The 21,951-nt window shown below is 36.4% G+C and overlaps 1 protein-coding gene across 3 annotated transcripts in view; it reads right to left on the reverse strand.

The window, feature by feature from the left end:
• NOX4 (NADPH oxidase 4) overlaps window positions 1–21,951 on the reverse strand; it is a 362,080-nt gene that overhangs the window by 206,441 nt on the left and 133,688 nt on the right. For all 3 annotated transcript variants that reach the window (XM_064577120.1, XM_045894592.3, XM_054512172.2), the window contains 2 exons: window positions 5,447–5,566; window positions 3,163–3,271 (listed from right to left, as the gene is read on the reverse strand). In XM_064577120.1, the coding sequence (XP_064433190.1) occupies window positions 3,163–3,271; window positions 5,447–5,566 (229 nt within the window). The remainder of the gene's footprint in view (window positions 1–3,162; window positions 3,272–5,446; window positions 5,567–21,951) is intronic.

Consider the following 21,951-nt stretch of genomic DNA (forward strand, 5'->3'; position numbering starts at 1 on the left):
AGATGCAGAGGTGTGTGTAGAAGATAATCATCACTGTATTGTTTACACTAGTTTTAAGCTTTTATATTATTTACTCCATGGAATCCTAAGGGTAAAGCACATCCATCAAAAAAACTTGAAATGGAAAGAAAACATAAATCTTAAGATTCAACTCCTTTGAGGGTCCAGTCACTTAACATTCTTTTCTTTCCTTTATTCCTTTCCTTCCCCCACTCCTTGCCTTATAAAGCATCTGTTATTCAAATGTGCCTGTCCATATCTTGGATCATTTTACTTAAAAAAATGTACGGGTTCTATGTATCAGTTCAAGAAAGATTAAAAATTAGAAAAATAAAGGTAGAATTAGGAAATCCCAAAAGGAATACAACTGGTCAACAATCACAGGAAGAGAGGTTCAATCTCACTAGCATTTAGGAGAAAATTGAGATCTCACTGTTTAAGACATTGGTAGAAATTTAAAAGATTGATAATATAACATTTTAGAATAAATGTCTCTCATACTTTTTGGTGGAAATGTAAATTGTTTTTTTAAAAGATTTTATTTATTTATTGAGAGAGAGAGAGCGCAAACAGGGGGAGTGGCAGGCAGAGAGAGAGGGAGAAGTAGGCTCCCCGCTGAACAAAGAGCCCGATGCAGGGCTTGATCCCAGGACCCTGGAATCATAACCTGAGCTGAAGGCAGATGCTTAACCAACTGAGCCACTCAGGCACCCCTATCTTCCCCACTTAGGATGTAAATCACATGAGATAAAAAAATTGCTTTTAATTGTGTTCTCCAATGTAGCTCCAGGTCCTAGAACAGTTTGTGATTCATAGTAGGCAATGAGTGAATATTTGATGGGTGACAGAATGACAGACTGAATAAATGGATCTGAATAAAAAGACATGTATGATATTCATTGCAGTGCTCTTTTTTTTAAGATTTTATTTATTTATTTATTTATTTATTTATTTATTTATTTAGTGCATGAGCGGGGGCAGGGGCAGAGGGAGATGGGGAGAGAGAATCTCAAGGAGACTCCACACTCAGCATGGAGTCTGATGTGGGGCTTGATCCCAGGACCCCGAGATCATGACCTGAGCTGAAATCAAGAGTTGGATGCTTAACCGACTGAGCCACCCAGGGGCCCCATCATTGTAGTGTTCTTTGTAATAAAAAAGTAAATATCCATTATTAAGGGATGGCTAAATAGAGTACTAAGTACATCCATATGACAAAATACTCTATAGCACTAAAAAGAATGAGGTAACTCTAAATGTACTATTATTAAAAATGTTCAAAACATAGTGATAAGTTTAAAATAAGTAATTCCTAGAACAATACAAATAGTATGGTAGAATTTATAGAACGCTCATGAGTTGCCTCTGGTTACACAGATTAGGTGAGGAAAGTAGTAAGGGAGGATTTGGTTTATCTAAGTTGTTTGACAGTTTGCCAAAGAAGGCATACAGATGGCCAAGAGACACATGAAAAACTGTTTAATATCACTAATCATTGTGGAAATGCAAATCAAAATCACAATGAGATATCACTTCACATCTGTCAAAATGGCTAGTAGCAAAAAGAAATAGTAAAGTGTTGGTGAGGATGTGGTGAAAAGAGAATCCTCATGTACTGTTGGTGGAAATGCAAGCACTGTGGAAAACAGTATAGAGGTGCCTCAAAAAATTAAAAATGGAAATACCATATGATTCAGTAATTCCACTACTGGATATTGACTCGAAGAAAATGAAAACACTAATTTGAAAAGATATGTGCACCCCTATGTTTATTGCAGCATCATCTACAATAGTCAAGATAAAGAAGCAACTTAAGAGTTTACTGACATATGAATGGATAAGGAATATATATATATATACACATGGATATATATATGGATAAGGAATATATATATATTTCTTTTGTGTGTGTATATACACACACAAAAGAAATAGATCTTGTCATTTGCAACAATATGGATTGACCTAGAGGGTATTATGCTAAGTGAAATAAATCAGAGAAAGATGAATACCATATGATTTCACTTATATGTGGAGTCCAAAAAACAAAACAAATATACAGAAACAGGCTCATAAATACAGAGAACAAACTATGGTAGCCAAAAAGAAGAGGTGGTGGAGGAATGGGTCAAAAAGGTGAAAGGGACTGAGAGGTACAAACTTCCAGTTATAAAATAAATAAGTCACAAGGATGAAAATTACAGCATAGGGGATATACTCAATAATATTATAAAAATTTTATAGGTGACAGATTATCACTACACATGTTGTATTGTGGTGAGCAGTTTGCAATGTGTAACCGTTGATTCATTATGTTGTACACTTGAAACTAACATACTACTGTATGTTAACTATACTACAATTAAAAAGAAAAGGGAGGGGCGCCTGGGTGGCTCAGTCAGTTAAGCGTTTGCCTTCAGCTCTGGTCGTGATCCTGGGGTCCTGGGATCAAGTCCTGCGTCGGGCTCCCTGCTCAGTGGGGGTCTACTTCTCCTTCTGCACTGCCCCCCATCTCTCATGAATAAATAAATAAAATCTTTAAAAAAAGGAAAAGGAAAAAAATTGCAGCAAAATGCATGTGTATCACTTATATAATTTGAAAAATAAAGATACATATATTAATATATAGATAAAAGGTTATGTGTAGGATAGATGAAGAAGGTCTGTTTTTTTTTTAATCTCTATAAGAAATAAAACTTAGAATTTTGGTTTTGAAATTCTGCCTAGTGTGCCAAAAGTCTAGTGATTGTCCATTTGGAATATTAAAGGTGGAAATAAGAGGTCAGAGCTAACAGAACAAAGGATGGAAAGTGTAGTAGCTACCATCAGCTGATGTTACGCTGTCTTCCCTCCCACCCCATATGCATACACCATCGGCCATATGCCTACATTCCTATGTTAAAACAATAGTAGCATTTTTATGTTAAAACATATCATAGATATAAACACATACTGTCAGTTATCAATACCTGAAAATATGTGTACTAAATTATTAATATGCTACTTCTGTTATTTGAAGTTTAAGAGATTTTTTTCCTTCTTTCAACTTATCTGCATTATTTTCTGGCTTATTCTACAGTGAGCATTTATTGCTTTTGTAATTTGAAAAAAAAAGTTTTTTATTTAAAAACATTGCACAAGTAAAAGCAAACCTAATTTTACCTTGTTATGTAACACACAGAGTAAGTCTGCAAACCAACGGAAGGATTGGATGTCTCTGCACACCCAAATAAAATATAATCTTCTAAGCTTGTATGGTTTCCAGTCATCCCTTTAAAATTAAAGAACATGATAGTGATTAGGATGGCAAAAAAAAATAAAAAAAAAAAAAGAATCCCTGTATCTTTGAAAATCTGCTTTTCGTTTACTAATGAAAAACCAGTCACTTACATGTATCAATTTATCATTTTTTATCATTTGTCATTGCACTTACCATGACTCTCAAATGAATTTAAAATGTAATATACGGGCTCAGAGGCATGATATACTCCATGAGTTTAAGTGTTTATGCTTGTGAATATTATATGCATATCACCCATTTTCAGATGAAGGCAATAAACTAAACTCCTGAATGAGAATATGAGTCCCATGTCTCAGAAAAAAAGTTCTCTATTTTCAGTGAATTTTATCACTCAGCAGGGCTCCAGTGGTTATTAGCCATGCCCTGGCCTCCAGGCAAAATGAGCCAAAACCATTCCAGAAAGCTCGTTGTTTATCCCCTTTTAAAAATCATTAAAGAAAGAGATGTAACAGTCACCTACTATGTAATGCGTTCCAGGGCCTCGTAATTCCAAGTCTGGATTCCTATTTATAATTATGAAGTTGGCTTGAGGCTAAGAAAATATTTTCTCCTTTTCTTAACTTTAAGTGTCCAAATAACTTGCAGTATGTTTTCAGAAACAAATGATTTCTGGCTTGGAATATGGTTATTTTTCTAAGAACCTCCAAAAATTCCCAAATTTGTAACAAGTATTTAAAATTGAAATAAAATATCATTCAAACACATCATTTAAACTTTATTATTTCCTTCTTTAGTACTTTATAAAAGACTCTTAAAGCAAATTGTGTCTACTTGAAAAGTGAACGGAATAGATTGGAGAATAATTTCCTACTGTTTTTTTGTTTGTGTTTTCATAATATTAATCCATTAATTTTTGCTTATCATCCTAGAACAAAAATAACTGAAAAAGTCTTTCCTACATGAGCAATCTTACATTTGAAATTTCTATTCTTCAGTCTGTTATAAATTTGCTGAGTAACAGACCAAGGAATCATGGGCTCATTTGTCATCTCCCTAGCAAAGCTTTTCCTGACCATACGTCTACAATGACCCCAGCCCTTTATTTCCATATCCCATTAATCTCTCTTCTTTTTATCAGAGTTCTAATATTTTCTGAAATAATGTTACTTATGAATTTCTCACTGGTTTCTATTTTACCTGTTCCATTTGAATATAAGCTTTTTAAGGGCAGGGACTGTTTCATTCATTGCTGTATTTACTAGTCCCTATAGGATGGATTGGCACACAGGTACTCAAAGATAATTACTGATAGAATGGATGAGGGTTGCCACTTACCATTTAGGAGGAAGTACAGAAATGAAGGCTGGTGGAATGGCTTTAAAAGGACAGAGGATAACACCCAGTGCTCCATGCAGTACGTTTTATGCAAACAATGAATCATGGAACACTACATCAAAAACTAATGATGTAATGTATGGTGATTAACATAATAAAAAAATTTAAAAATTAAAAAAAAAAAGGACAGAGGAATGCCTATGGTGATACTTTACAAGACAGTGTGCTGAAAACCATGGACCACATACTGAGAATCATTGAATTATTACCCTCATCAATCAGTAAATGGAGTTCTATGAACAACAAGTACAGTAGTCCCTCCTTATCTGTGGCTTCACTTTCTGTGGTTTTTAGTTATCCGCGGTCATCCACGGAGGCAGATGATTCTCCATCTGACATATTGTTGGAAGGTCAATAGCAGCATAATATTTACATCATTCCCCTCACTTCATCTCATCACATAGGCATTTTACCATCTCACCTCATCACAAGAAGAAGGGTGAGTATATAACAATAAGATATTTTGAGGGAGAGAAAGAGACACCACACTCACATAACTTTCATCACAGTATAGTATTGTAATTGTTCTATTTTAATATTAGTTATTATTGTTAATCTCTTCTTGTGCTTAACTTATTAGTTAAACTTTATCACAGGCATGTATTTATTGGAAAAAACATAATGTATGTAGGGTTCAGTACTATCTGCAATTTCAGGCATTCACTGGCGATCTTGGAACGTATTCCCTCTATATAAGAGGGGGCTTACTGTAGACAAATTCTATGAGGGATTACCTCATACTAAGAGAGAGATGTTTGAAATACTGATAGTTCTCTATTTGAACTAATAAAACGGATCAAAATAACATACAGCAGGGTGTTGAGTATTGATGCAAATGGAGTTACTCCAATGCCTCCAGCCACACAGAGGCTAGCCTCGTAGTTCAGCGATTCCTCAAATGGACTTCCAAATGGACCATCAATATATAGCCTGTGGAGAAGGCAAACAAAGGTGGGGCAAATGAAAATAAGTTAAATTAATTCTCTGTAATAGGTAGCAAACATGCTGAATCCAGATTCCAGGCTTTGTATGGCTCAGGCCTTCTTTCATTATTCTCATACTAATAAACCGAAAGGAACAAGAAATGCTGTATATGAAGTCTCAATATTAAAACAGGTACATCTGTTTCTAAGCCTTCCCTTTATGAGGCAAACGTTAATTAAAAGTATAGAGGGGTATATAGGACCATATAGGCTAAGGACAAGTTAAAGCTCTGATCATATTATATTACTGTATTTGACTAAATTAAAATATCAATTGCTTTACTGCATCTAAATTCAATAAATAAGGTTCTATTTAATGGCAAAGTCAGTAGCAGAAATATTTACTGAAACATTTACTCTGTGAACAGAAAAGTAATAGGAGAAAAAAAAAGAAACTGTTTCCCTCTTGCTCTAGTGAGGTTTATTAGTATAGAAACAACAGGAGAACAATCTCAAAGGAATCTCTACTTACTTGGGATTGTATATTCTAGTGTGTGTGTGTGTGTGTGTGTGTGTGTGAGAGAGAGAGAGAGAGAGAGAGAGAAATCCTTCTTAACTACAACAGAACTTGCTAATTGTTCACTCGATATTTTCCCTCCATTCTTTCTTAATAACAAAACATTAATTTATTCAGGGAAGCAAAGTGCCCAGCCAAAACACTACAACGCCCACACTCTGCTGTATTTATTTTGACTGTGTGATTCCGTTCTGGTTAATGTCATGTAAGTGACAGTGCAATTGGAAAAACTGGAAGGCTTCCTGCAGAAAGCTGCCTCAGCTCAAAGTTGTACCTCTTTATCCCTCCTTTTGTTTCCTTCTTCCGGATACCTAAAATGTTGACCTGATGGACTTCATATTTACCTTAATGGTTGTAGAATTAAGATAGCCTCTCTAGATGACCTAGTTCCAGGTTTCTTAATGTGAAAGATATCATAAAGGTATTGCCATTTTAATGCTCTTTTTTCTATTATCAAAAAAATAACTTTGCTAAAATATAGCAACTGTCCCCAAAAGTACATTTATGTCGTCAGCCTTACAATATAATGTCTTTCACTGTGAGAAGCGACTGCAACTAGATCACTTACTATTAGGCATCTGTGATCTTACTGGTTAAACGTTAAATGAATGAATGGACAGTCTTTTGACCTCTGAGCTGCGTGGCACGCGGTCTAAGTTGTAATCCCATTAGTCATTGCCAATATTTGGTTTCCTTTCCTCCTGGGCACTTAGACAATACTTCTTGGAATTTTTGTGATTATATTGAGCCATATGTCTAATTCTGACCACTGGGCTGTGAGTAGAGGCAATACTTGCTACTTCCGGAATAAGGCAGGGAAAAGCTCTGTCCCTTCCATGAAAACTAAAAGCCATGAGTTGCACCAGAAGACAAAAGCCAACCGAATCCCTGACTTAATTACTTGAAGGGAGCTGTTCTGGATCCACTGGACCCACAGAAGTCACTTCATGAATAAGAAAGAAATTCTGTTTTGTGCCTTATCACATTTTCAGGATATTTCAAGGTTCACTAGTTACTGCAGCAGACCTCAGACCAGCACGACTACCACATGTACAGTTTATATTTAAATTCCTTAAAGGAATTTGCAAGAGTACTGATTTTAAAAAATACTATAGCTTATAAAAAAGCTACTTACTGTACCTCAAGGAACAATAACCAAAATTTGAATGCTAAAGGTAGTGTTCTAAGCACAGCTGAAATTCAGAAAATACTGATAGATCATATACACACAATATGCCTAATTCTTATTATATCCATCTCCTTCACATTTTACAGATTATTCACTCAACAAACATGCACTGTGTACCAACGATTTCTGTGATACTATTTTGGACTCAAAGATAAAATTGATACCAGGACATCAAAAATGACTTTCCTGGAGTTTTTGCATCTTCACATGAAAATCACATTACATGGGTTGGAGGATGAAAGAAGGACTACAATACTTTGATCTTTTGAAAGATCAGATAAATCTTCTTTAAAAACATCAGCGATAGGGTGCCTGGGTGGCTCAGTTGGTTGGGCGACTGCCTTCGGCTCAGGTCATGATCCTGGAGTCCCGGGATCGAGTCCCGCATCGGGCTCCCTGCTCGGCGGGGAGTCTGCTTCTCCCTCTGCCCCTCCCCCCTCTCATGTGCTCTCTCTCTCTCATTCTCTCTCTCAAATTAATAAATAAAATCTTAAAAAAAATAAAAATAAAAACATCAGCGATAAAATTGGCAGATGATTTTAACATGTATTTAAAGAGCAGATTTAGAATACGATTCTTTATACTTGTCTGACGTCCAATGCTTTCATAAAGATACTTTCGCTGAACAGAAAAACAACAACCTGAAAACAAAGCCACCAGAAGATATTTGAAAATTAATGATCAGTACATTAGATTCTTGATAGAAATCTCAAAATAGCAGTGGCTCAAAAACAACATGTGTGAATTGATTCTACCACTTCTCACCATGTAAGCAAATCTAGAATATAAACATTAAGTAAGAAATTTGGGCTTAAAAATAAATACTGCCAACTTCAAAAACAGATCATTACAAATCTCTACAACTATTTTAGAACCCACTACACCGAGTTCAATCTTCTCTTAATTAGTCATTCACTCATTGAACAAATGCTTTTGTGCACCTGCAGTGTGCTAGACAGTGTGCAAAGCGTCACAGAAACAGAGATGAACAAGATAGAAAAAGTCCCTGGCCTCTTGGTTCTTTGATTCTAGTGGAAGAGGAACTAGCCCATAAAGAAAGATATAAAAAGATATGTAATGATATATAGTGATGAGTGCTTTTAAAAACAGGTAAAACATAGTCATTGTTGGAGCTAGGTGACTGGGTACATAAAAATTCATTTGACTATTCTGTTTACTTTTATATATGCTTGCAATTTTGCATCAGCAGTTTAAATGGATAGTCAGAGAAGGACTCTCTGTGCATACGGCAATGGAACAGAGACCTAAATGAAGTGAAGAGGCAAAATAGAAAAACATCTGGAAGAAGAATTTTTCCAGCAGGAATAACAGGAAGTATAAATAAGCAAAGCATTTTGGCTCAAGGATATATTCACACCAGCTAAGCCCTTCCTGGGAATTTCCAGCACAGTTTCTTCATTCAATCTCCTGCTAATTGTATTTATGAATTTTTCTTTGTCAGGACTGATGCTCTGTTTGGACCAATCTCTGTCATTTGTTCATTAACAAAATCTTTAGCATCTGTCCTAAAAGGCACTTTTCAGGCGCTCTGGAGATGATGGAAGTGAATAGGAGACAAGCCTCCCTGTCCTCAGAGAGGGCTTCTCTCTCTCGTGTGCAAAGTCCTAGAGATAGAAAAGTACATCTCCTGTCCTCAGTAATTATGGTACTGCCCCCTTCTTTACTCGTGTCTGCTTCCTATAGGAAAAAACAGACACAAGGACATTTTATTCGACCAGCAAAGGAGAAGAGCAGTTAAGAAACACACCTCTTTCCTACTTGTCTGCTTTACAACCAACAGGCCCCCATGCACATCCTCCCTACAGGTTTGGTGTTCCAGAAAAACATCTGGCAAAAAAACAAGAATTGAGGGTTCTAGACATTTACTGGGGTTGAGAACACAGCGTGAGATGAGAAGTAGATGGGAATGTGGTGCAAAGGACCTTAGAGAAGCAGCTGTTTTTTGTGGGTTTTTTTCATTTATTTTTTTTAAGTTTTTAAATTTTAATTCCAGTATAGCTGATACACAGTTATATCAGGTTCAAGTGTAAAATATAATGATTCAACAATTCTATACATTATTCAGTGCTCATCATGATAAGTGTACTCTTAAGTACTCTTAATCCCCATCACCTATTTCACCCATCCCACCACCCACCTCCCGTCCGGTGACCATCAGTTTGTTCTCTATTAGAGTCTGGGTTTGGTTTGTCTCTCTCTTTTTTTCTCTTTGTTCATTTGTTTTGTTTCTTAAATTCCACATATAAGTGAAATCACACAGTATTTGTCTTTCTCTGACTGACTTATTTTGCTTAACATTATATTCCCTAGCTCCATCCATGTCTTTGCAAATGGCAGGATTTCATTCTTCTTTATGGCTGAATAATATTCCATTGTATATGCATATCACTTATTTTCCATTCATCTATTGATAGACACTTGGGCTGTTACTATAGTTTGGCTATTGTAAATAATGCTGCAATAAACATAGGGGTGCATGTACCCCTTTGAATTAGTGTTCTTATTTTCTTGGATAAATACCAGTAATGCAATTACTGGATTACAGGGTAGTTCTATTTTTAACTTTTTGAGGAACTTCCATACTGTTTTCCAGAGGGGCTGCACCATTCCCACCAACAGTTCCCCAGGGTTCTTTTTTCTTCACATCATAGCCAACACTTGTTTCTTGTGTTTTTGATTATAGCCATTCTGACAGTTATGAGTTGATATCTCATTGTACTTTTAATTTACATTTCCCCAATGATGAGTGATGTTGAGCATCTTTTCAGGTGTCTGTTGGCTTTCTATATGTCGTCTTTGGAAAAATGTCTATTCAGGTGCTCTGTCCATTTTTTAATTGGATTATTTGATTTGGGGTGTTGAGTTGTATCAGTTCTTTGTGTATTTTGGATACTAACCCTTTATTGGATATGTCATATACAAATATCTTCTCCCATTCCGTAGGTTGTCTTTTAGTGTTGTCAGTTGTTTCTTTCACTGTGCAAAAGCTTTTAATTTTGATGTAGTCCCAATACTTTATTTTGCTTTAGTTTCCATTGCCTCAGGAGACAAACCTAGAAAAATGTGTTACAGCTGATGTCAGAGAAATTACTGCCTGTGCTCTCTTTTAGGATTTTTATGGTCTTATATTTAGGTCTTTAATCCATTTTGAGTTTATTTTTGTGTTTGGTGTAAGAAAGTGGTCCAGTTTCATTCCTCCACATGTTGCTTCCAGTTTTCCCAACACCATTTGTTGAGGAGACTGTCTTTTCTCATTGCATCTTCTTTCCTGCTATGTCAAAGGTTAATTGACCATATAAGCATGGGTTTATTTCTCGGTTTTCTATTCTGTTCCATTGATCGATGTGTCTATCTTATGCCAGGACCATACTGTTTTGATTACTACAGTTTGTAATATAACTTAAAGTCTGGAATTGTGATACCTCCAATTTTGTTTTTCTTTTTCAAGATTGGGGTCTTTTGTGGTTCCATACACATTATAGGATTGCTTGTTCTAGTCCTGTGAAAAAATGCTGTTGGTTTGCATTTATTAGAGTGCACTGCATTAGTATCAGGGATTACATTAAATGTGTAGGTCACTTTGGGTAATATAGACATTTTAAAAATATTTGTTCTTCCAACCCTTGAGCATGGAATCTCTTCCCATTTCTTTGTGTTGTCTTGAATTTCTTTCATCAGTATTTTATAGTTTTCAGAGTTTATTCCTATATTTTTTTTTTTGGTGCAACTGTAAATGGGATTGTTTTCTTAATGTCACTTTGTACTCCTTCATTATTAGTGTATATGACAATGCAAAAGATTTCTGTACATTGATTTTGTATCTTGTGACTTTATTGAATCTATTTATCAGTTCTGGTATTTTTTTTGGTGGAGTCTTTAGGGTTTTTCTATTTATAGTATCATGTCATCTGCAAATAATGAAAGTTTTAATTCTTTTTTACCACTCTGAATGCCTTTTATTTCTTTTTTGTTGTCTGATTGCTATGGCTAAGATTTCCAGTACTATGTTGAACAAAAGTGATGAGAGTGGACATTCTTGTCTTGTTCTTGACCTTAGGGGAAAAGCTCTCAGTTCCCCCATTGAGTATGATGTTTGCTGTGGGTTTTTCATATAAGGCCTTTATTATGTTGAGGTATGTCTCCTCTAGATCTACTTCATTGAGGGTTTTTATCATGAATGGATGTTGTACTTTGTTAGAGGGCAGAAGATGAGTGGCACCTGCCAGCTCCTTTGTTCCTGGAGGCATCTTCCTGTGATCCCTGATCTTTGGGCCACACTCTGAGATGAGTAAATCACTCTCCTTCCTTCAGCACTTCAAACTGCTGCTTCTACGCTGTATCTCTGCCGACCGTTTGTGGTGCTTTCTCTTTAAGGGTAGGGACTCAGTTTCCTAAAGTTTTCCAAGCTCTCCCAGAGCTGAGCCCACTGATTTTTAAAATCCCAGGCTTTAAGTTCCACTGGTTATAAGAACGCATGAGATTCAGCCCCTCTCACTTCCAAAGCCAAATGTTATGGGGATTCATCCTCTCTGTTCATGAGCTCCCCGGTGTGAAAGTCTGTTTTTCACCCTTCTCCATATCACCGGCTTCCTCCCCACTGTGGACAGTCCTGGGGCCTATATCTAGACTTCTTGGATGTCCATGGGAAGTTTCAGTCCCTCCTGCTGGGAGGGGAAAACCCACCCATGCCATGGGAAGCTGAGTTTGGAAGAAATAAGGAAAGGAGACTGTTGGTCACAGCTGGTTCATTGTTCAGGAAACCTAGAGTGATCTCCGGGGGTCATCTGCAGACTATTCTGTTTGTTTCACCACTGGCATTGGTCAGTAGCATCAGGGCCATTTTGCTCCCAAACCACACCTTCACTATTCCTACCTCCTATGATGTGTCATCTTCTTTACCTTTAGTTGTGGAGTTCACTCTGCCAATCTTTGGATTGTTTTCCGGGTTATTTATGCTGATGTGAATGAGTGTTATCTAGTTGTATCCATGGGACAAGGCAAATTTAGGGTCCTCTTACTCTGCCATCTTCCCAGCTTGTATCTTCTCTGTTTTTTTGTTTGAAATACTTTTTGCACACAGAGAAACAAAATTTTGCTGCTTTGGGAGGAAAGATGAAGAATGAAATTGTTGGTAATTTGGCAACACCTGGGCTTTTGAGGGAGGCAGAAAGAGGAATGACGTAAGTCATTTTTCATGTATTTAATGTGATTAATGTGTAAAATCCATTGCCTTTAACTTATGAGCAGTGATTTTCTCCCATCTTAGTACCTGCTCTTTAAAGGAATACAATATTCCTACTATCATTATATATGTGAGAAGATTACAGAAACTAAAGGCAACTCTTCAAAGTCTTGCAACAACATAATGGAGGTGAGAGCCACCTGATACATTTTTAAACTCTGGTTGATGACTAATAAAAAGTTTCATTATGAAGGAGTGTGGATATAAGAGAATTCTATTTTTTTTTAAAAGATTTTATTTATTTATTTGAGACAGAGAGAATGAGAGAGAGAGCACATGAGAGGGGGGAGGGTCAGAGGGAGAAGCAGGCTCCCTGCCGAGCAGGGAGCCCAATGCGGGACTCGATCCAGGGACTCCAGGATCATGACCTGAGCTGAAAGCAGTCGCTTAACCAACTGAGCCACCCAGGCGCCCAAGAGAATTCTAAGAAAAGGAGGGATGCTCTTTCCTGGACCTTTCAAAAATATATAAACATTTTTTTTTGAAAATTCAGTAAGTTTTTCCCTTGAAAGTAAAATACACTAACATGTTTAAAATTGATTAAAGGGTGCCTGGGTGGCTCAGTCGGTTAAGCCTCTGACTTTGGCTCAGGTCATGATCCCAGGGTTCTGGGATGGAGCCCCGCATCGGGCTCCCTGCTCAGCAGGAAGCCTGCTTCTTCTTCTCTCTCTACCCCTCCCCCTGCTCATTCTCTCACTCTCTCTCAGATAAATAAATAAAATCTTCTTTAAAAAATCTTAAAAAAATAGTTGGTTTAATTTTTCAATGTGTAATATCAATCAGCTGATAGACCAGTTATATCAGACCTCTTCCTCTCAACAGAAAAATTCATGGACTGCAAATTAATTCAACTATATTAAAAAATAAAAGTACAACCAACAGTTCTCAAAATCTTGTTCCCCAATACTTCCTATCACTTCCCCAAAACACACTGACATCATAATAAATTAAAATAGAGTTTATTTAGATAATCTGATAATTTGTAAAATTATTTTAAGAAAGATTAGTTTATTAATTTAAGAAAATAGATAAAAATCATACCAGTATTTCAAAGAACAGTAATTTAAGAAGGAAAAAAGTATTTTGTAGTCAAATTAATTTGGATATGTGTTAAGAAAGTTTTTTTACCTGTTTATTTAAAAATTTCTTTTTTGGGGGGGGCAGGCAGAGGGAGAGAGAGAATCTTAATCAGGTTCCACACCCAGCGTAGAGCCCATCGTGGAGCTGGATCTCACAACCCTGAGATCATGACCTGAGCCGAAATCAGAAGTTAGATGCTGAACTAACTGGGCCACCCAGATGCCCCTAAAAATTTCTTTAAAAAATAAAAAAAGAAATTTAAAAAATTTCTTTAATTCAAAACGTCTCTAGGCCTTTCACATGCCAAAAGTGCCTTATGAATCTCCAAGCAGGGGATTCACAATACTTTGTAAACACATTTCACCATAAATTCTTTCTCCATAAATACCCGCCAAGATTTTAGAGAGTCGGGAACAAGTTAGGAAATAGAGAATCAAAAAAAAAGAAAAAGTGGGCACCTGGGTGGCTCAATTGGTTAAGCGACTGCCTTTGGCTCAGGTCATGATCCTGGAGTCCCAGGATTGAATCCCTCATCGGGCTCCCTGCTCAGCAGGGAGTCTGCTTCTCCCTCTGACCCTGCCCCCTCTCATGTGCGTTCTCTCTCCCTCATTCTCTATCTCTCTCTAACAAATAAATAAAATCTTTAAAAAAAAAAAAGAAAAAGTATTTCTCTTTATCAGACCACTTCCCTCACTAGGTTTCACAAAGGATAACTAGATACAATAGACATTGCAAAAATTATTTTAAAGATTAAGTGGGTGGGGAATTAATGTGTTTTTATTTAACATATAAGAATGAAAGGCTTAATAAAGTAAAGCCCATTACTATCTGCTGCAGCAAAAAAAAAAAAAAAAAAAAGCAGAGAGATGATTAATTGCAACATCTGCCCACAAGGAAGTTACAAAGCAGGAAATGTCTGGGACAACGCACATGGTACAATTTGAGAAGTTACTTACATGTGCTGTATATCCATGTTACATATACACAATGCTTTGTACTTTTCACATATTATCTGTCATAATCTTAACACTGTATGAGGTGGTTACGGTATAACTCTCCCCATTTAACAAATGAAGACCCTGAGGCCACGAGAGGTGCCACGACAGGTCTGAAGTTCCACATGACCAAACGGAGGAGGGAGAGGATGAGGGAGAAGAAAAGGTGAGGAGAGACAGACCAGGGTTCAGTCTATAAAGAGAACTTCCTAGACTGTGCATCTCAGCCACAGATCTAAAAATATCTTTCCACTCAGAAAGAAATAAGTTGTGCTTTCATGGTTGCCCTTAGTTGAATGTGAGAATAATCTGGAACTAATGCTCTCTGAAGGAAAGCAAGCACACAGTTGCTCCACAGCTCTCTGAGCAGCCATGTGATCCATCCTACAGGTGATAAATGTGGAATGAATGGGTATAGACACTTTGCCAATGGTAGTCTTTGCAGTGAGAGGAAGAGGAAGCCATTGCCCTCAGCAAAAGTGAGATGGGCTGAAATGTTGGAACCGTTCAGTGGTACTTGGGCTGTATAGCCATGCATGCACAACTTTTTAAAAAACTTTCATTATGGGGGCACCTGGGTGGCTCAGTTGGTTAAGCGACTGCCTTCGGCTCAGGTCATGATCCTGGAGTCCCAGGATCGAGTCCCGCATCGGGCTCCCTGCTCAGCGGGGAGTCTGCTTCTCCCTCTGACCCTCCCCCCTCTCATGCTCCCTCTATCTCAGTCTCTCTCTCAAATAAATAAATAAAATCTTTAAAAAAAAAAAAAAACTTTCATTATGGAGATTCCAGCAAGGGTCGGGGGTGAGGGTGGGGAGAATGAAAAGCTTTGAGGTTATAATTTTGTAATTCTCCATCCCTGACTTCTCTGTCACCATAAAACTACCATTTAATTACATTTTGATACATGTAAGTTTCTTAGGAATTAAAAATGCCACATTATAAAAGAATAGACTTTACTCAATAAATACATTTTTAAAGAATAAACAAAGGACATGATGTGCTAGCCTAAGACATAAAAGATCTTGGGCTTAGCTCTAGCCACTGAAAGAGGAGGCCAGTATACAAAGATAAAATGAAGTAAATATATTTTTCTTAATAGTCATTAGGTGGATAACAACCCTGAACAATTTTATGGTGTTTTAAAGATCAAAAAACACATCTATATAAAATTCTGATTTCATCTCAGAGCAATCCTGTGTCAGCAAAATATGGCAAAAATGGACATTCCTCTACATCTTCTATCTGGGTTGATATCAAAGATGTTACTTTTAATGAAGTTTCAGGGGATAATAAGCCTCGGGGGCAGTGAGGTTTCTACAAGGAATAGCTATCTTTGAATTAAACTAAACAGCCCAAGGATTATTTTTCTGACCAAAATAAATTCATAGGCTTAATCTTTTTGTTTGTGGAAAGACACTACAATGTACAGCTATTAGCCTTTTCCTTGCCTATCTGGATAACAATAGAGCTATGTGGTTGGCACAGTGGTAAATGCTTTAGATGAATTATTTATTTATCATTATTAAATCAGAGTTAGATGATATTATTTGACTTCATTGATTAGGAAAGTGAGGTTCTGGAAGTTTAAATATTTCTTGAGGCCAAACATCTAATAAGTGGCTTATGTCTACCACCAGAAAGAATTCCATTTGTTTAGGAAACAATCTAAAACTTCCCAAACAGTAGTTTGTTTTAATTTTTCCAATCAGAGAAATAATCAAATGAACCTTTTATAAATGATTAGGAACTCCCTTTATGCCTAGAAATATTTTTACCTTAAAGTCTATTTTATCTGAAATAATTTTGCTTTGGTTAGAATTTCTTTTCTTTATCTTTTTGTTTTGAGTCAATCTCTTGAAAACTGCCTATTGCTCTGTTTTATTTTCTTATTCCAGGCCAACAGCCTTTTCCTTTGAACTGGAGAACTGAGTTCAGTTATGGTGAGTGACTTACCACGATGTCATCTTGTCCTGTTTCTCTCTCTTTTTTCTTCCCCTCCCTTTTCTTTCCTTGACTGCTTTTTTTATTGTTAGTCTCTGCTTTTAGTTTTCTGTAAGTAAATTATGATGTTTCACACCATGAATTTATTTTTGTTATATTGCTTGGGATTTATTGGTATCTCTGAATTTGAGCTATTTTTCTTCAAATATGATATAGCTTATACTCTTTCTCTCTTTCTTTCCCTTCCTTATGGAAGGCTAATGTAAAGAAATGCAGGAACTTCTTCTACTCACTTTTTTTCTTCAAACTTTCTTATTTTCCATATCTTTGTCTCTCTATGCCACATTCTGGATAATTTTTCAGTTCAATTTGACAGTTCATTTATGCTCTCTATGGCTGTGTTAACCTGCAAAGTTTATTGTTTCTTTTATTGATATTGTTTCTTTGATTTGGAGAAGCTCTATGGGCCCCTTTTCCAAAGTGCCTTGAGAAATTTGGTGGTCTTTTGTCTCTTAATCATTATTCTAATACTCTGTTTTATTCCTTTAGATATATGAAACACTTGTTTTATACTTTTTGGATATATGATTTCTACTAACATGTACTCAAGGCATTTTGTTTCCTCATTTTTTTAAAAATATGAGCTCATATTCCTTGATGCCTTATAGGAGGAATCCTTTGGGGATTAAAATGTGTCCCCCAAGAGAGGTTTTTCATTTTCCTCTTCCAAACAACAGGATGCCATGAATCTGGAATCACTCTAAACTAAATTTTTGTCTCTGGGTTTATTGGGCTACATACATATTAGGATTTCACTGTTTCAATACAAGTGGTCACTAGCTATCAGGGGAGAATTTTTGTGTTAATTCTTCTCAAAGCCAAGGACAAAATAAGGCAATTGTCCTTACTATCTCCTACTGCATAGCAGGATATTTAATCTCTACTTATCCACTGAGGATGGAGCACATGAGTAGTTTAGGCTTTTTGCGGGGGTCTCTGATCCACTTTCCTACCCTCCTTGGGTTCCAGGCCTTATCTCTTGTCCACCATGCATACAGCCCATTGAAATAAGGTCTAAACTTTGGGGATAGATAGATACGTTGGTAAGAGCAAGTATGAGCTTGAGTACTCCCTTCACTTGCTAGTCTGTATAGAAACTTCTTATGGTTTATGACCCAAAGCAATGTCATCCATTCATTTTCTACCATCTCAAACATGCATTAAAAACTGTCAGTGTGTGTGTGTGTGTGTGTGAGGGAACACTTTTAGAATTTTTTGTATCATTTTGTATCATAGTAACATTATTATCTAGTAGGTTGTATTATCTAGTATGTTATATATATTTTTCACTCTTAGGTATGCAGACACACACAAACATAAACGAATCCTCACCATTGAACTTAGTTCCTATAAAAAATTAAGGAGAAATTTTTTTCTTGCCTTTTTATTTTGTCTTATGTATTAGCTAATGTTGGCTTGATCTGCCAGTATGCAACTTGAAACTTTTATTCAGATGCAAAAAACAGTTAAAAGAATATCAAAGGAAACCTACCAAACTGTTCAACTGTTCAAACACTAGTACTTAAGTGGAAACATGAATTATAAGCTGACCAAACCCCTACTGGATTTTCAAGTGTAACATCTAGCCAAATTTCACCACCCCACTCTAACATATATTTCAACACAGCTGTAGTCCCTACTAAAATAAAATTACCTCTGAAAGCTTTTAGAGGGAATAGAGTCAGTTAAAATAAACACCCTTTAAGATTGAGTTTAGATCTTTAGTTGAGATTTTTTACTGCAATTAGCCTTTCTTTTTCTCTCTTTTTTTAAAGATTTTATTTATTGATTTGACACAGAGAGAGAGAGAGAGAACACAAGCAGGGGAGCGACAGAGGGAGAGAGAGAAGCGGATTTCCCACTGAGCAGGGAGCCCAATGTGGGGCTCGATCCCAGGAATCTAAGATCATGATCTGAGCTGAAGGCAGACACTTAACCAACTGAGCCACCCAGGTGCCCCTACAATCAGCCTTTCCAACAAAGAGTGCTATTTTATAAATTGTATTTAATCTAAACTGTTGTTTATTTAGACGGTAATGAATCTCTTTTATTTCCTGTCCACTTATATGCCTTCAGGCTCAAATATTTAATATATTTTTTTTCTCAAACAAGTCATTCCAACCTTTTCCTGTCTCTCCTCCTTTTTCTACATGGCTACTGACCTTCCTGCTGAAAGCTAGGTGTAGAGTAGGCTTTTATCTTAATTGCTGGCTAATTTTAGCTTCTTTAAACTTTCATACCCCCAATTCTTTTGCACTATATTTTGGTTTTGCTACTTCTAGTTTAGAGAGCTCAATTCAATTAAGAAATAGACTGTGGCTTCTACCATATTATGTATCTTCCTGTCTTTACAGCCAGTTAAAAACAAAAGGTGGTGGTAGGAGAAAAAAACAGAAAAAGTGGGACAAATAAACAAAATAATGTCGTAGAATGTAATTCAGTGTAAATGGACCAAAATCTTTGGTTTCAAAGGAACAGATTGTTTGGCTGGAATCAGAAAATAGAGTAATAGGTCTTTTCAAGAGATTCAAGATTCTGTATCTTATAGCAGGATACAAAGAAGTCAAGGAGCAAAGATATAGGAGGGAAATTCTAGCAAAAGCAAAATAGCTGCAGTTACACTGATTTTTGGATAAAACAGACTTTAAGGAAAAACATTACTATAGATATACTGTTACTAATTACTTATAACTCAGCTGGCTGCACTTTCAGATTTTCCTTTGTAATCAAAGACAGACGTCTATGAGGAGGGAGACTCTATTCTACTCTCTTCTCTCCTGCTTAGCATGCTGAGCACATCTCTCTTCTCTGAACACATGTGGCAAAATGTGACTCTGAAGGGAACAAAAAGCCCTTCATTAGGCTGTGACTAAGATGATGTGGTTCGTTTCTATTTAAAGTGTGGCTCTCAGACAAATCACATCAATTTTACCTGAGAACTTGTCAGACAGAGTCTTAGGCCCAACTCCAGATTTATTGAATCAGAATCTGTGTTTTACTAAGATTTCCAGGTGATTCCTATGCCTGTTAAAGTCTGAAAAGCACTGCTCTAGTGCATCTTTCCAGAGAACTACACAATGTCAATAGTGAAGTGGGATTTTCCTTTGTTTTCCTCTTGTACTCTGTGAACATTATCTTCTTTGGGACTTTTTGAAAGTGATGGGTTAGTGCTTTCAAGATCTGGAGGATAATGTCTATTATTTGAATATGAATATTCCCCAAAATTGTATGATCAACAAAGAATACAAATAAAAGCACACATAATCCATGCCTTCAGCATTTCTAGGAGACAGGGAGTATCTGTTTCAGGAAAAAAAATCACTAAATACCAACAGATAAAAGAATGGTTGAAATGGAAGACAGGCAACTAATGTCCAAATTATATGCAACTGTAGTCTCTAAAAACAAAACCAAACCACTACATTGGCACAGAACTAAAAAACAGAATCCAAGAAAGTAAGAATTCAGGAATACCATCAACAAAATCACAACCTATTATGTTACATAGCCTTTGGGAATCAAATGTCATATTAGTATATTTTGTGAGTATATGGATTTTAATATTCTGCCTCACCTTCCCCTGCCATCCTCTTTTCCTTCCCTAGGTGAACCTCAAAATGTTGATTTCAGTTGTGACAACATTTACCAACTGCAATATTTTTCAGATAGAATGAAATAATCACTCTGTTTCTGTCATTCTAGCTTCTGTGCTTACTAATCAATTGATTAGAGGTTCTCAATAAACAAGAGGAAAATTATATAATTAATAAGTAAAACTGACAGAAGAAATGGATATAACAGACCAAATACCACACATGGAAGTGCTTTGGAAACAAAACTCTAGAAGAATAAGAATAATTTTATAAGTACAGCTGGCCCCACTGATTAGGCATTGCCAGATTTCCTCCTTGGGTTTTATTACTAACTCAAAAACCTAAGAAAACCAGGATGCTGTGTTAAAATCGTTCCTGCCCATTATTGTCTCCAGTTACTGGTACTTAATAGGCACCAAACAAATATTTGTTGAAAGAAGTACTGAAAAAATAAAATATGCTCAGCATGTTCATTTGCCTTTAACTTTAAGACTACTATGGTGGAGCCCCTCATTCCCTATGGGGGAGAATGCTCTTAGTAGGGTAAAATTTTCTGTTCTCAAATCTTCCACAGCAATTCCTTTCAGTACAGAAATTTTAACAGAAAAAAAATCTGCCTTTTAAACTCCTAGTAGGAGAAAAAATACAACTTCAAAGAGATAAGGAAAATTTAAGGAAGATAGGTAGGTTTTTACTGTATAATAATATATAAATTAGAATGTAGGCTCTCAGAACTAGTTTAAATCATGGCTTTGCCAGATGGTACTACATGACCTGGAGCAAGGTACTGACCACCCTGTGCCTCAACTGCATCCTTTGTAAATAGAAGTTGATCTAAATAATACATATCTCACTGGTTATTGCAAAGACTAAATGAGGTAATGTGGGCAAGGCAAAGACCCCTGGTTGCCTCCTCTTTATCTCGTTTCCCTTTTTCATTCCCAATTTTGGGGTGGTGTGATAGTAATGTTTAGGATAACTAGGTGTAAGACTTGCTGGGTTGAGATTCTGAGAAGTTCCTTGAAAGGGAGGCTGACTCGGCTTGCATGTACCTTTCACGGGGGTGGATGAGGATGGGATGGCTGGGGATGGCTGGGATGAGGATGTGGTGGTGGAAGCTGAAGTAGTCATCTTACAACCATGAGAGGGAAAGGGAGGAGACCCCTCAGATGTGATATGCTGGCAACAAATTCCCACCATCAAGTATCTTGGTATTTCTGGTTATGTGAGAAAAATAAGCATCCATCATTTTTAGCTACATTTCTATTTTATGTAGCTGAATGTTAATATACCTGATAAGCTTTTCACATTGTACCTGGACACACTAAGCATTTGATAAATCTTAGATATTAAGTTTTAAGATACTAAGTTGTAAGATAGTTGTAATTCACATCCATTTAATGCTAATGTAAAGTTTCCATTTTTGGAAAATTATTTGCCTTTCTTATCTTTATTTGATTAGCTTTTACTTTAAAAATTCTTCTAATTAAAAAAAAAAAAACAATCAAAAACTATCTCAGACCTTTACCTCCAAATCTTAAAATGAGATGTAGTAACAGATACTCTTCACTGAACATTTAGTTTAATACAGGGCCTACACTTGTTCTGTGTACCCCTTCCCTCCTAATCCACACAACAGCTTTCACAGGAGGTATAATCTCCCCCTTACTGCACTGGGAGCTAGATCCCAAAAA

The sequence above is a fragment of the Mirounga angustirostris genome, unplaced genomic scaffold (genome assembly GCF_029215605.1).
Source record: "Mirounga angustirostris isolate CCGP_5_RB_7025 unplaced genomic scaffold, mMirAng1.0.hap1 SCAF_13, whole genome shotgun sequence".
NCBI lineage: Eukaryota > Metazoa > Chordata > Mammalia > Carnivora > Phocidae > Mirounga > Mirounga angustirostris.